A 14664-nucleotide genomic window follows, 5' to 3' on the forward strand; every position below is an offset into this window, starting at 1 on the left:
ATTGCCCTTGAGAAGCTGGTGGTAAGCTGCCTTCTTGAACCACTGCAGTCCATGTGCTCTAGGTACACACATGGTGCTGTTAAGGAGGAAGTTCCAGGATTTTGACCCCAAATTTAACCAGCTGCGAACCGGTTGCCCCTGGGAGCTGGGTCCTTCATTCAAAAGCACTCTGCGCCTGATCAAGGGAACTGGCATCAGGAAGGGCGAGCCCACAGGAAGCCACTGCCCAACACTGCCTCCCCCCTTGACCTCCCAAGCTAGCCCTGTCCCTGGTAAGCCCATCCCACCCTGCTGACTGACTCCAAAAGATCCAAAACAAAAACAGAATTACCTGGAAAAACTCAGCAGGTCTGGCAGCTTCGGCGGAGAAGAAAAGAGTTGACGTTTCAAGTCCTCATGACCCTTCGACAGAACTTGAGTGAGTCCAAGAAAGGGGTGAAATATAAGCTGGTTTAAGGTGTGTGTGTGTGTGTGTGTGTGTGTGTGTGTGTGGTGGGGGGGGGGGGGGTTTGGGTGGGGGGAGAGAGAGAAGTGGAGGGGGTTGGTGTGGTTGAGGGACAAGCAAGCAGCGATAGAAGCAGATCATCAAAAGATGTCACAAACAACAGAACAAAAGAACACATAGGTGTTAAAGTTGGTGATATTATCTAAACGAATGTGCTAATTAAGAATGGATTGTAGGGCCCTACCGTCCATTCTTAATTAGCACATTCGTTTAGATAATATCACCAACTTTAACACCTATGTGTTCTTTTGTTCTGTTGTTTGTGACATCTTTTGATGATCTGCTTCTATCGCTGCTTGTTTGTCCTTACAACCACACCAACCCCCTCCACTTCTCTCTCTCCCCCCATCCAACATCCCCCCCCACCCCCACCCCACACCTTAAACCAACTTATATTTCACCCCTTTCTTGGACTCACTCAAGTTCTGTCAAAGGGTCATGAGGACTCGAAACGTCAACTCTTTTCTTCTTCGCCGATGCTGCCAGACCTGCTGAGTTTTTCCAGGTAATTCTGTTTTTGTTTTGGATTTCCAGCATCCGCAGTTTTTTTGTTTTTATCCAGAAGATCCAATGCGGATTCCCTGGGTGGGCATAGTGCAATACCATCAGCAGCCACCACTCCCGGTGGCACTGTTGGTACTGTAGTACTGCTGGGTTCTATTTGGCCGGCAGCTGTCGGGGGTGGGATTTCCAGAGGGAGGCCCGGTGCTGTCCCGGTAATTGCCTGATTACCTTGGAATACCGTCGGGTCGGGACCCATGTTGCCGTCACAAATTTCCCTCCCTTGACATGAGTCCAGTCGAACTACTGATTTGATTCTATATTCTCTTTGTTGGTGCATGTCAGAAATTGCTTTATATTAAAGAAGTGGTGGTATTATTAGTTTGCAACATTGTTTATGGCTCTTGCAAGGAATTAGATATTACGTAAATCTTATTAATTCGCAGAAAATGAATGTACAAATTATTGGACGCCTGTTCCAGAGCAAAAGGCTTATCATTCCAGAGCAAACCTTGCATTTATTTTTCATTCCATTTAATTATCACATGTTTGGGCACTGAAAATAACCCTCACTCTCGCCTAATAAATCAGATTCTCTGAAGCATTATTGCACTTCTGTTTAACTTAACACCAACTTGTTAAACTTTTAACTCTTACTGTATCAAGTTAACAAAAAATGTGTCAGCTTAGCAGATCCACATGCCGGGCTTTTAAGGGTTAAAACAGAAGCATAAAATAGAACCTGTTTCCATTCTAATCCTCCTCTTAAATGTTTCGACCATTGCATGAGGCAACTGGCTTCACATTGTCATTATTCTTCCTGTTGTGGAAAGGAATTCTTCCTTTGATCTGTTGGGGGCTCTGTTATATTGATACCCTCTTATTCTGAATTCACTCGCCGGTGGAAAGGAAGAGGGTTTGTCGGTGACATATGAGACTGAGTCGGTTTATCTAGCGAGCAGTGGTTAATGGACGGAGGCCGGTTTTTGTCGCCTCTGAATGCTAATTGCAGGGTGGCGCACAGGGCGTGTGAGAGTTTGCTATCCACCCTCCCTGCCGGGGCGGAATGAGAGCATTGTTCCCGGAGGGGTTGGTACTGAACGGTGCTTTGTTTCGGCCCATTACGGTAAAGAGGGGCGGGCGGCTGTGCCGGAGCAGCTTTCGCCGCAGTGTCTTCATTCATTCATTGATTCCTGCAGGTGGAAATTGGTGAGAAGCAGCCTCAAGGCCGGTACGTAACAGAGCTCCGGGCACAGCGAGAGGATCTGTAGGGAAATGTACAGCCTGGAGTGCCTACCTGCTGTGGAACAGCACTAGCCTGCGTGGCTTTAACCGGACTGAAATCCTTTTAGAATAAGAGACATCTTTGCTCCTCCTGCCATGGAAGAAAGTGCGAGCGAATTGCTGCCGGATCTGAAGGATTTGGAGAACAAGGTGGGACGGAAGACGCCCGAAGGTTTGCTGCGCTGGCTGCGGGAGGACACGGCACGGGCAGCCGGGGAGAAGGTGGATAGCCCCGGGGCTGGTGATGAGCAGGCAGCGCTGTTCTCCGGACAGAACAAGAGGCTGCCACAGGGGCTGGCCGAGAAGATTCGAGTGTTGAGGCTGGAAATGGTGAGGTGGTGCTGGCGGGGGAGGTTTAGATTTTTAAACGGAGCCCACTTGGCGTCTGCAGGTATTTGGAAATGTGGGTGAGCCAGCTGTAAAGTGTGATTGTAGTTCTGTTTATTTACCCTGGCAACACCGCTCACATATACACTGCTGCTGGAAAGTAACTTCACAGATCGACATTTAAAATAAATGGATGTCAGGGACGCTGTCTTTAATCTATGGAGGTGCTTCCCTCGCCTTTGCCGCTGGCAAACACTTTAAAGCACAAGCGGATGTCACCTGAGTAATCTGCACATTAACCCCTTCATTAACTGCAAGCTTGTTTGTAAATGGCCTCAGATCGACTCTTTCAAGTTTGAAACCAATCTCACCAAGGCTGATTAAAGAAGTTGTTCTTTTCCAGGCAAGCTTTCCACTTTAAAAAAAAAACCACCCCACTTCATGCCATGTTAGTTTAGAGACGATGCCTGGATCTGGCAAGATCCGAAGCAGCATGTCCCTAGGCGCGCTCTACCGCCTGGGTGGTGTTGTCTGTGTTTGGCTGTCCCTGGTGTGTGTGTGTAAGGCAGGGGAAGAGAGATTTGAAAACTTGTTTTAATGTTGGGGTTTACTTTGTTTCACTTGGCATTGAACCCAGAACGCAGCATTTGAAAGCAATTGCATTAATTCATTCGAAATTGAGCTTTTTTTATAATTTGCAAATGTCATTAGATTATTTTTGTTGAAACATTGGCTAACTTTATAGTAACATTTGTGTAACGCTTCATGTTTCTGGACTCCTTCAGGATGAAATTCAACAAATTAATAGTGATGGCTGATTTAAGAGAAAAGAACAGCAGGTGCATGACTAAATTATCTAAATCAGCTTGAAAAATCCATTCTTTCCCATATTATACTGGCGAGGGCGGGATCTCCAGTTTGTCAGTCTCTGGCCAGCCCGCAGACTCTGAAGCTTTAACCACACCCTAATCTGAGTTAATTCAACCGTAGACACTCGAGGTTGATTCTGGTATCTAATTTGTCTCTAGGGTCATCTACCTCCCAAGATCAGCAAACTAACGCGAGCACTGGAACTTAACATCTTAAGTGTTGCTTAACTTTTCTATTTGTATTTTTAAACGTTAAAATTACCCACTGCATCCGTTTGGTCTCGAGGGGTACTACAATTTTTCAATCCACAACCCGTCCCCCATATCATTTCAGATTTTAAGGTAACATTATGAATAAGGACGTAAAAAGGAGTAGTAATAAGCCATTTGATCCCTCGAATTTGTGCCCTATTCAGTAGGATCATGGCTGATCTTATTGTGGTCTTAACTTCACTTTCCTGCCTGCCCACCTGTAACCCTTGACTCCCTTAAAGATCAAAATCTATCTAACTGAGCCTTGGATATATTCAATGACCATTGCTCAGTGGGGAAGAGAATTCCAAAGATTAACAACCCTTTGAGAGAAGAAATTCCTGTTCATGTCAGTCTTAAACAGAAGACCCCTTTATTCTGAAACTGTCCCTTGGTTCTAGATTCCCCATGAGGGAAAACATCTAAAAACATCCCCTTAAATAAGGAGACTGTATGCAGTATTCTAGTTGTGAATTTTAGAAATGAATGAATCATGATCAGATCAGACTGGTAGTATTTGACATTGTTTGACAGGCTATTTTTGAATGTAAATAAATTTGCTATCCTTCATCATGGTGCCTATGCATCTGTTTTGTCTCACTTTTCCTATCACTGTATAACTGTGATTTAACGGCTTTGTGAGATATAAGTAGTTTATTTATGACACAGCTAATTGGATCAGGTGAGAGTTTTTCAGTAAAGAAAGAGAACATGCAGATTCAGAAACAGTGGGTTTTGGGGGCTGATAGATACAAAAATCATGGGGTTGCTGAAATAGATTGGGGGAGGGGGCAAAAGTTAAACTGAAATGGCACACTTACCCACTCTTCCACCCCAATCTGACCGATTGTAATTTTAAATTGCTTGAAGCTGGCTGGGCCCTCTTCAAACATGCAAGTTGGTCTCTGATGACTTAATCTTAACCTTGAGCTGTTGGTTCGGTGCATGGTACCAGAAGAAGCAAGGTCAGTTTGTTTCTCATTTCCTATTGGCCAGGAGGAACCTCACGAGGAAACCTTGGGCTTTCCTTGTCCTGCAATTGCCCTCTGCTGGACTTGTCAGGGGCTGTTCCCTCCAAACTGCATGATTTTAACATCTGATTAATCGTTTCCCACAGGCTTGTTGGTTGGAAAGCAACATACTAATGAGGCCAGACAATGTAATAATGTCCCACCCTGCCTGCTCTCTCTCCTGCATGGACATGCAGTTTGCACTGCGGCATTCTTGCCTGGGAGTTAAAAAGTGACCATTGTCTGCACATTCTTAAAAATACCCAAAATATTTAAGTAAGTGCAGGATAAAATTTGATAGATTGGCACCATATATATAATAACTTAAAATGTATATTTCTAAATGCAATATCCATAGCATCATTCTTTTTGGAAGTTTGTCACATTAAAATGTTAATCAAGATACCTTTTATTTTCATTAGCCAGTGATACTCTATTAGCACAACATTCATAAATTTACTCTTTAGCATAAATCGCATGCTACTTGTTTTTTTTATTATTTGTTCATGGGATGTGGGTGTCACTGGCTAAGCCAGCATTTATTACCCATCCCTGGTACCCTATGTAGGGCATTTAAGAGTCAACCACATTGCTGCGGGTCTGGAGTCACATGTTGGCCAGACCAGGTAAGGACAGCAGATTTCCTTCCCTAAAAGGAAGGATAATGCCTAGAGGGCATTTGTGAACCAGATGGGGTTTTTACAGCAATCAACAATGGTCATCATTAGACTTTTAATTCCAGATTTTTACTGAATTCAAATTCCACCATCTGCCATGGCAGGATTCGAACCCAGTGCATTACCCTTGGTCTCTGGATTACTAGTCCAGCGACAATGCCACAACATCATCGTTTGAATCAGTAGTATTTTCTTTGAAAGGGGAGTAAGAGAGATTTTGTCACTCCATGCTGCATTTGGTAATGTGGAGTTTCCAAACCAAAGATGTGAACAGAACACAGGAATCAAAGAGGGTTTATTTACGTTTTTTTACATTTTTTTTATATATATGTGGGAAAAATAATTCATATATTCAGTGGAACATTGCCTTCTCACATTTTCTCAAACACTAAAATTAAATTTAAAATCATTTGAATCAAATTATTCAAACTCCACAGATGGAAAATTCAGAAAATGAGATTCCTCCCAATCTCTACCTGGGAGATGCACAAGAGCTTCCCAGAAGGGAGATAATAGGTATAAGTTCGGCAGATTTTATTTAAGGAGTAAAGAGAAAATTCATGCATTGAAGATGCTGTAAATCTAATGTTCCTATGATCATCAGCCTTTATTATACAAGTTGTTTGCACACTAAAGAATGGTTTCACTGTGTGCTATAATACACTTCTCAATTTATTCAAGTAAATGCTGTGAGGGCTATACATAATTATGTAGATCTTGCTGGAGCGCTGGGTATTGGAGCTGGTGCCATCCCTAGTCAGGATATCCTAATGACTTGTGGGGAGGGGGTGTGTTGTAGACTTCAGCATTTGTAGGGCCTTGTTACCTGCACCCTGAAGAGTTAGTTCTAAGGGTGATCCAGCTGTGAATGAGTGACCGATTTGTAGGAAGGTGCCAAGCACCTCCTTGTGTTTCTCCAGATCTGTTACATTACCAGTACTTGTTCTGAATGGTAGATAGATATCCTATATGATTTGACTGCATTTGTTGACTTGGATTGTACCAGAGCATTGGGTGGGGTGCATTATTTGAGAGATCTGTGAGATTCTGAAAGGGACCGGGGTTCATTTTCTAGATTAAGGCTGGGTATATGTGGGCTTGGGTTCAGAGGGGTGGTTAGCACTATTAAGTAGCCAGCAGCACATTGTTCAAGAGGATGGGGTGGGATCAGCACAAAAGTAAGAATGTGGGTTTTTGGCTAACACTCCTACCAGAGTTGGATGAAATATACTACATTTGAGGGCAATGAGATGTTCTGTGGTGTTGAGAATCGGCTCTAAGTGGGAGAGTTTGCTTTAGCTTATAGCATCCTAGGTGAAATGACAGACTTGATATCGCCAATCATTGCACTGAGTGATACAGAACTTGCTGATTAGCCCATGCTGGAAACTATTCCACTGCATTCTGATGAATGCCCTACCAAAAATAAATTGGTCATAATTTGATGTGAAAAGGCCTCAATGCTTGTGTACCATACAGGTTCATATCCACCACCACCACCACCTGCTTAACTGTTGTAAATTATTGGCAGATTCCATTGAGTAGTGGCTAGTTATAATGTAGAAGCAAAGTAATCCTCAATGTTGCAGACTGAATCACTGGCCAAACAAACTGTTAAGATCTCTTTTTCCCTCCCCCACTCCAAAACAACATCAGTGAATCATGAATTTGTGATCCAGCAACCTCTCTAAATGCTCCGAGTACTGTTGCCTTTATACATTTAAGGGTCATTGTAGAAATTGCTTATTAGAATCGTTATTATTTAATGCATATTCAGGCAGTGTGTGCTACAAAATTTTGCCAAATAGCCAGTTTAAGGCTTGATTTTTGACATTAAACTTTGGTTATTCCCAAGACCTAGGATGTTGGAAAATTGTCATAGATATTTTCCCTGCTCATACATCTGTTTATTTTTGTATATAGGTATAAGTGATGTCAGTGCTGTAGAGCCATATTAGTGCTTGCGGTTGTAATGCATGGGAAGGAAATGGGAGCAAGGTACGCATAACTCCAAAACAAACCAATTGTGCTTTCTTTGCCATCCCTTTGCTGGTAGTCATGATCTAGTGTGAAGCTGAGCCAATAAACCCACAGCCTAAGATGTTATCTAAATGTGCTGAGTTAGTTCATCTCAGCCAGGCCAGTCCTGGCAACCTAAAATTGGTCTTGACTTCACGAAGGTAAGGAGGGCAAAAAAAAACAAAACCTATGTGCTCATGGTCCAATAGCCTAATATTACTCGTGTGAATGGCCACATGCATGAGTTGTTGGAGAGTGGCTAGTGTCAGTGAAACTGTAGCTTATAATGTTTTGGTCTCTTCCAAAAAGGAAAGAGAGTTTTTTTATCAGCACACTAGAGATTTCATATATTTCAATTCTGTGAATTCCTGGAGTATGATCCAACAATTTAATTCAAGATGCAATTGTTCCTTTCAGTGTTATGATAATTCACATTTCAGACTTGATGACTGCTGGACTTCTTTATTTCAGAAGAAGTCTGCCACTTGGTGGAGCTACCTCCTATACCATTTGTGGCAGAATCCATATTAAAGGTGTACTCTGAATTGTTTGTGGTTTCGAATGGTGTGAAACAAGGATTTGTATTGGGCCTAGTTCCGTTCATACTACAACAAAAACAAAAAACTGAATTTATGTAGCACTTTTAACATGGTGAAATGTCCCAAGGTGCTTCACGGGACCTTTATCAAACAAAATTTGACACAGAGTTGCATATGGAGATTACCAAACACTTGAGTCAGAGGTAGGTTTTAAGGAGGAAAGTAAGGTAGAGAGGAGAGTTTAGGGTGGGAATTTCAGAGCTTAGGGTCTCAGCAGCTGAAGGCATGGCCACCAATGGTAGAGCAATTTTAAGATTAGGGATGTGCAGGAGAGCAGAACTGGAAGAGCACATCTATCTTGGATGGTTGTAGGACTGATGCGGGTTATGGATATGCAGAGGGGTAGGGCCATGGAGGAGAGTTTGAGGTATTGCTTAAGCGGGAGCCAATGTAGTTTAGTGAGCACTTGAGTGATGGGTAAATGGGACATTGAAATATCTAAAGACTTGGTCGTATTAACTGACAGTACAAGATCACTAACCAACAATGCGGCTTTAATAATCAGAGCTCCTGTTCCATTGGGTTGGATATGTTGTCAGGATGGACAGCAGGTAGTTGCTGAAGCAAGCACTTTATGGAGAAGTAGTGGGTGCCAGCAAACTAGACATTGAAGATTCACAAAGTGGTGCAACATGGCCTTGGGGAGACCCTGACCACAGACAGTAGTGGCTTTAAGTAGTGAAGACATTTGTGCGACATCACTGACAGCAAGATGCAACAGATAGAAGGGTCGACAGTGTCAGAGGGATCAACAGGTGATCTTACAGGAACATGGATATGTGACACTTGTAGAAATTTTTGTTCCATATTGGCCTGAATAGTCATCAACGCATCCATTTATCATTATCTTATGCTCTCTTCACTACTGGCACTACCATTTTTGTGTAAAACAGAACCACCACCATGATCACTGGAGCCAATCTTTATGGAGATAAGTGATAATCTGATGTGTAATATGCTTTTAAGAAGAATGTTATAATAGAAGATCACATGATCTTATTATCCAATGACAGAGTAGCATGGGTTACCTGAGTAGTGTGTAGTCTGTGGTTAGTAGTCGAGAGTAAGAGTCTGTGTAATGTAGAGACAGGGTTTTAGTTGTAAGTACACAAGTGTAGCTGCTGAGTTCCTTTGTAAATAAATAGAATGTGCTCTACATAAGAACTGTCTGCTGAACTGCTGTGCCAATGGTACTAACTTGGTCATCCCAAAACAAGCGTGCAACCCTGATTCATTAGTCCAACTAAACTAGTGGCCAAGGGTCCAACAAGATATGTTTGTAATATTTTCCAGTAAGGCAATGCTGTGAGTCTTTTTGACATTAATTCATTTATCAGGTCTGTGCTTCAGGTTTAGAGACCTAGGGCTGGATTTTTTGGTGATGACGGGAAGAGGCCCTTAAGTGGCCATTAACTGACCGCTTAAGAGCCTCAATAGGATCAAGGGTGGGTGGGGGTCCCAATGCCTCCGCGCCCCTCATAAAATTTCAGACAGGTCAGGGGTGGGCAGCTTGGCAGTGGGAAGTCCACTGTTAGATTTGACATGCTCCCCCACAATTCCCTCCACCTTCAACCTGCCAGCGGATGAGTGAAAAATCCAGCCTGTGGTGTTGGTATGGTAGTTTAGTTATTCCAAAATGGCAGCTGGAAAATTTGAAATTGCTTTTAAAATCTGGAATTTTAAAAGCTGATTTGGTTCAGTGAATGTCACGAAATCCAACTGGTTCACGAATGTCTTTTTGAGAACGGTGGCTAATCAGAAAGGGACCATTTGGGGACTTGTTCAAATGCTGATTTAATTAAAGCCTTACTGCATTGCCCTATTTAAAAGTGGTTTCTTGGATAATTCAGGCAGCAGAAACTAACTTCTTCACATCACCTGGTCTTCTGGGCTGGTAATAATTTCCCTAAAGTAATTATAACTGTCCTGTCAGATCAGTGCCTAAATTAAAATGCGGATAAATTTCAAATCTGAATTAATGCTATTAAAACAGGAGGAGTATTCTCTTTAGTAAGTGTTGGCCATTTGGAGCATTGGGTTTTCTTTCTAATCCTTGACCACCAGTACCAGAAATGCAATTGCAGTCAGTTGAATAACAGATTTATTTCCCAAGCAAGACAACACACTAACTCTTGTGCAGAGAATTGGTTCAAGTTTCTGATCTCTACTGTATGGAAGAGAAGAAGCAGTGCACAAAGATTAGTTACTTTCCTTTCAGGATGCAAGGATAATTGGAGGATTAATAAATCCTAATGACCTACTCGAGAGTAGCATCTCTGAAGGCCTGGGATTGATTGAGGTGGTGAAGGAAGGCAGATGGGGAGAAAATATTTGGAATATTATTTTTCTCATTTGAATGGTCCTCGGGTTTGAAGCAAACCAGACATCAATGTGTGTAAAGGGTCTTTGAGTGACCCTTATTCAACTTGAAGTTATTGGCCATAAAGAGTCCTGGGATACTGAAGGGAAAGCATTTCCTGTTCATAGTACTTGTCCTTGGTAATAACCTGATTTCATATATTAAAAATGAAATTGGTCAGCAAGATATTAACTTCTTGTAAAAAAAAAATGTTTCTTTAGGCAGTAAAATGTGATGCTGTTATGATTTCACCTGTAATTGTTTATTTTTACCATTAGGCATATATAAAGGCGATTGATATAAAGATAATGCATCAGTTGATGGCTGTTAATGAAGGGATTGAGGCAGTGAAGTGGATTTTAGAAGAAAAGGGCACGCTTGCCAGCAGATGCAGCAGTCTGACCAGCAGTATGTACAGCCTTGTGGAGAGTCAGGAGACCTCAAGGAGAGGTAGCTGGAACAGTCTGCAGGATCCAAATGATAAATTGGATGGCATTTCCATTGGAAGTTTTTTGGACACTTTGGCTGACGATATGGATGAATATTGTCAGACCACCATGGATCCTTTGTCTTCTACCCCCTCAAATCAAGGAGGCCCATTCACCTCAATGGAGAAAGAAATATATACCAATGAGACACACTGTCAGCAAACCAACATGGCTAATGGCTTTTCGAAAAAGCAAGGAAACAGTGCTGCTGATTGCAACATGGAAAATAAATTTTCTCACGATAAATTATGCAAAGATGTTGCGAAACTGAAGATTCAAAAAAATGGGAAGATAGATTATGATGGTTGTAAACTAAATAAAATGCATATTGAATATGATGCCCACTGGCACTGGGTGCAGTCACAAGATGATGTAACATTCCTGTGAGGAGGTAGGGTTGACACTCTTATTGATCAATGCAGTGGTACTCAACCTCCCCTCAATCAGAACCATTATAGCACCTGAATCATTATCATTAGCACTACAGGAGAATTCTCTTTAGTAAATGTAGGCAATTTGGAACTTTGGGTTTTTTTTTAATCCTCGATCAAAAATCATTTTTAAGCAGTAAAAGAATGTGCAAGTTTCAAAAGACATCTGCTATTCAAAAAGGTTATTCTGCTCTGTTTCATTTCAGTGATGTGTGCCAGTGGCTGCTTTGGCTGCTTTTTTTTTAATATTGCAGACTCAAACAGCCAAATTCAAAAGTACAGGTGGTCAGTATGGCAAAATATAAAAAAACACACTAGGTATTATAATAAAAGCCAAGTATTTCAAGTGTCAGAACAGAGTAGCAGCCTGAGAGATTTGGCAGTTTTAAGAAATCTGAGAGCACCAAATTGGATTTCAAGCACTGAGACTACATTTAGAATAGAATCTCAATTGGTGCAAATAGTTAGCTTGTAACTGTGTTCTATAGAGATGGTGCAAATGCAGCCTTACTTAGGAGTTCTAGCTCAACCTGACATTGGAACAAAGCACATTTAGATTGGGCCACAGCTCTGCATTTACACTATACATGTTCAGCATTGAAATGAAGTAAGAAACTATTTCACACTGACTCTGTAAATGCATTCTAGATAAAAAGCAAGCTATTTCTATTATATAACAGTTATAATTCTAAAATGTATTTTGGTGGTTGTGACCATTAATGAGGAATAAAAATCTGCATTGTGGTTCTGACTAGCCAAATATGACTTGAGCTACAGGTTGAGTACCATTTTCCTAATGTATAGGATCAGCATGATCTCATGATGGATGGTTTTATTGAATGCCGTATCAATAATCGTACTGTTTTCTACCTATTCCAAAAATTAGGAAGCATGATAATCGTAGTATAACTATAATATTGATTGGATGTACATTCCTTTGTGATACTAGTATATTTCTGAGGTCTTGGTCTAGCAAATGAAAGATTACAATTTTGTATATGGGAGGTAAGCACTTAATTAGTAAAATTTATCGGTGGTCTGGGAAGAGAAACATTCCAATGTTCAGCGGGTTTAAATATCTGTCTAAACTTAAAATATTTGAGCTACTCTTGTAAAGTTATTCCTTTCTTGTCTGGATAGTTCCAGCTGCCAGTTTTTGCTGGGCTTACCTGCTGCATGAGCCCTGTCTTTGTCACTATGTAGCTTTTTCACATGGAGTATTTTTGTGCACATATTCACCTCTGCTGATTTGGTTGCGAGGGAAATTCTGGTTCATGTTTAAATTAGTTGTAAATTAGTTGTAAATAAGGTAAATAAGTTGTCTCTCTCCATGGCTGGAAAACCTTTTCTCAAATGTCATTTGATTTAACAGATATACTTTTCCCTTCATGAGGACAGACATTCGAAAGATCATAAAGATAGCTTATTTCTACTGTATTAAAAGGGAGGCATCAAACCTTCAGAATGTTATTGCATTTCTACACAAATTGCAGATATAACCACGTTTTATGTAGTTATTCAAAAACCTTCGCTTTGAGATCTGATGCAGATTTCTCTTGATGCAAACACATAATTGACTTTGGTAAGGTACAAAACATTTTTTCCCAGGTGATGTTGAATGATAGATTTTTGAAAACTGCAGAGATTTGCTATTGTTTAAAAAAATAGCTAGTGTTCTGCAAACCTGGAGTTGCAGTTTGACCTGGTTTACAATTCATTGTCCAGATATTAACAATGTATGTAAGCAGATGTAAGACAACAAAATGAAGAGCGTTTGCATCAATGACACTAAAGCAGTTTAATAGGCATTTTGGGTTAAAAGGGATTCTCCAGTTGATTGAATCCAAATTAACTGTAAGATTTTTGATAATCCAATATGCCTATAATGGAAGCTGGGTAAAGGAAGAAAGAATGTTTGGCTTAATGATTTAGGGATAAACCAGGTCAGACTCTCTATTGTTTTATGCTGTACTTCAGATGATTATTGTATTGTCAGAATTATTGATATTTCTGCTGAAATATAAAGATTTAACACAAAGGCTCAAGGGTGATTGAAGTGCCTGCCAAACTTTAATGAAAGCAGGAAAAGAAACATTCTTTAGCAAAGCAACACAATGCACTAAAGTCTTAAAGTATGGTGGTTGCCAAACCATGAACATCTCTTTGTGCGTAACTTGTACATGTATATTGTATGATGTGTCTGGATATTGTATCAATTGCCAAATTTAACTTGTTCAACGATAAATCCTTGAATTAATCCTGTGTGTTTGGGACTTGCTGTCTCATTCTAATTGAACTAAGATTTGCAGTAAGCTGCTTCATTCTATTAATTGTATTTAATACATTCCATGGTTATACATTTTATATTTTACTATAAAACTCAAAGCTTAGTTTTATGAATAAGATAATCAGTGTGATAATATACTTGTGAGTATTACAGATATCTAAAGAATTACAGATCAATGCAGTAACATCAATATTAAACCCTTCTATTTACAAAGTTAAATTGTGTGTAAGTAATTTGAATAATGTCTGGTCAAACATTACTAGAATCAAACTGCTTATTTATGCTTTGCCTTTTTAATTAGCCTGTGACCTTGCCATTAGCTACTTATTCATTTATGTTGCCAGAGGATTTTTGATGTATCTTTAATTCAAATTCCAGTGCATCTAAACCAGTTTGTTTAATGATCAATGTGACCTAACACAATGGGACCTGCCTTATTTATATACTTGCCATGTGAGGATACCCTTTGTGAACTACCATTGGCTGTTAGCAGCTTCCTTTTTTTGTCTTTGTCTAATGTATGGATTTTGTATATATTTGGGAATCCTCTGGTATTATGGATTTCCTAGCATTTGCATACCAATTTGAGGAGGTCAGACGCTAGGAATCCTGTGGTGAGTAACTCACCTCCTGACTCCCCAAAGCCTGTCCACCATCTACAAGGCACAGGTTAGGGGTATGATGGAATACTCTCCCCTTGACTGGATGAGTACAATCCTACCACACTCAGAAAGCTTGACGCTATCTAGGACAAAGCAGCCCGCTTGATTGACACTCCATCCACAAGTATTCACTTCCTCCACCACTGACGCACTGTGGCAGCAGTATGTACCATTTACAAGATGCACTGCAGGAACTCACCAAGACTGCTTAGACAGCACCTTCCAAATCCATGACCACTACCATCTAGAAGGACAAGGGCAATGGATACATGGGAAACCACCACCTTGAAGTTCCCCTTCAAGTCACTCACCATTCTAACTCGGAAATATATGGCTGTTCCTTCACTGTCACTGGGTCAAAATCTGGAACTCCCTCCCCAACAGTACTGTGGGT

General features: G+C 40.8%; 1 protein-coding gene across 1 annotated transcript; it reads left to right on the forward strand.

Annotated features, from left to right (window-relative positions):
* Positions 1-1868: 1868 nt before the first annotated feature.
* On the forward strand, positions 1869-13816 carry lurap1 (leucine rich adaptor protein 1). Its single transcript, XM_041208927.1, has 2 exons — positions 1869-2620; positions 10681-13816. The coding sequence occupies exons 1-2, from the start codon at positions 2387-2389 to the stop codon at positions 11275-11277; spliced, it is 831 nt and encodes a 276-aa protein (XP_041064861.1). The 5' UTR covers positions 1869-2386; the 3' UTR covers positions 11278-13816.
* Positions 13817-14664: the final 848 nt, after the last annotated feature.

Source organism: Carcharodon carcharias, chromosome 16, assembly GCF_017639515.1.
Source record: "Carcharodon carcharias isolate sCarCar2 chromosome 16, sCarCar2.pri, whole genome shotgun sequence".
NCBI classification, from domain to species: domain Eukaryota; kingdom Metazoa; phylum Chordata; class Chondrichthyes; order Lamniformes; family Lamnidae; genus Carcharodon; species Carcharodon carcharias.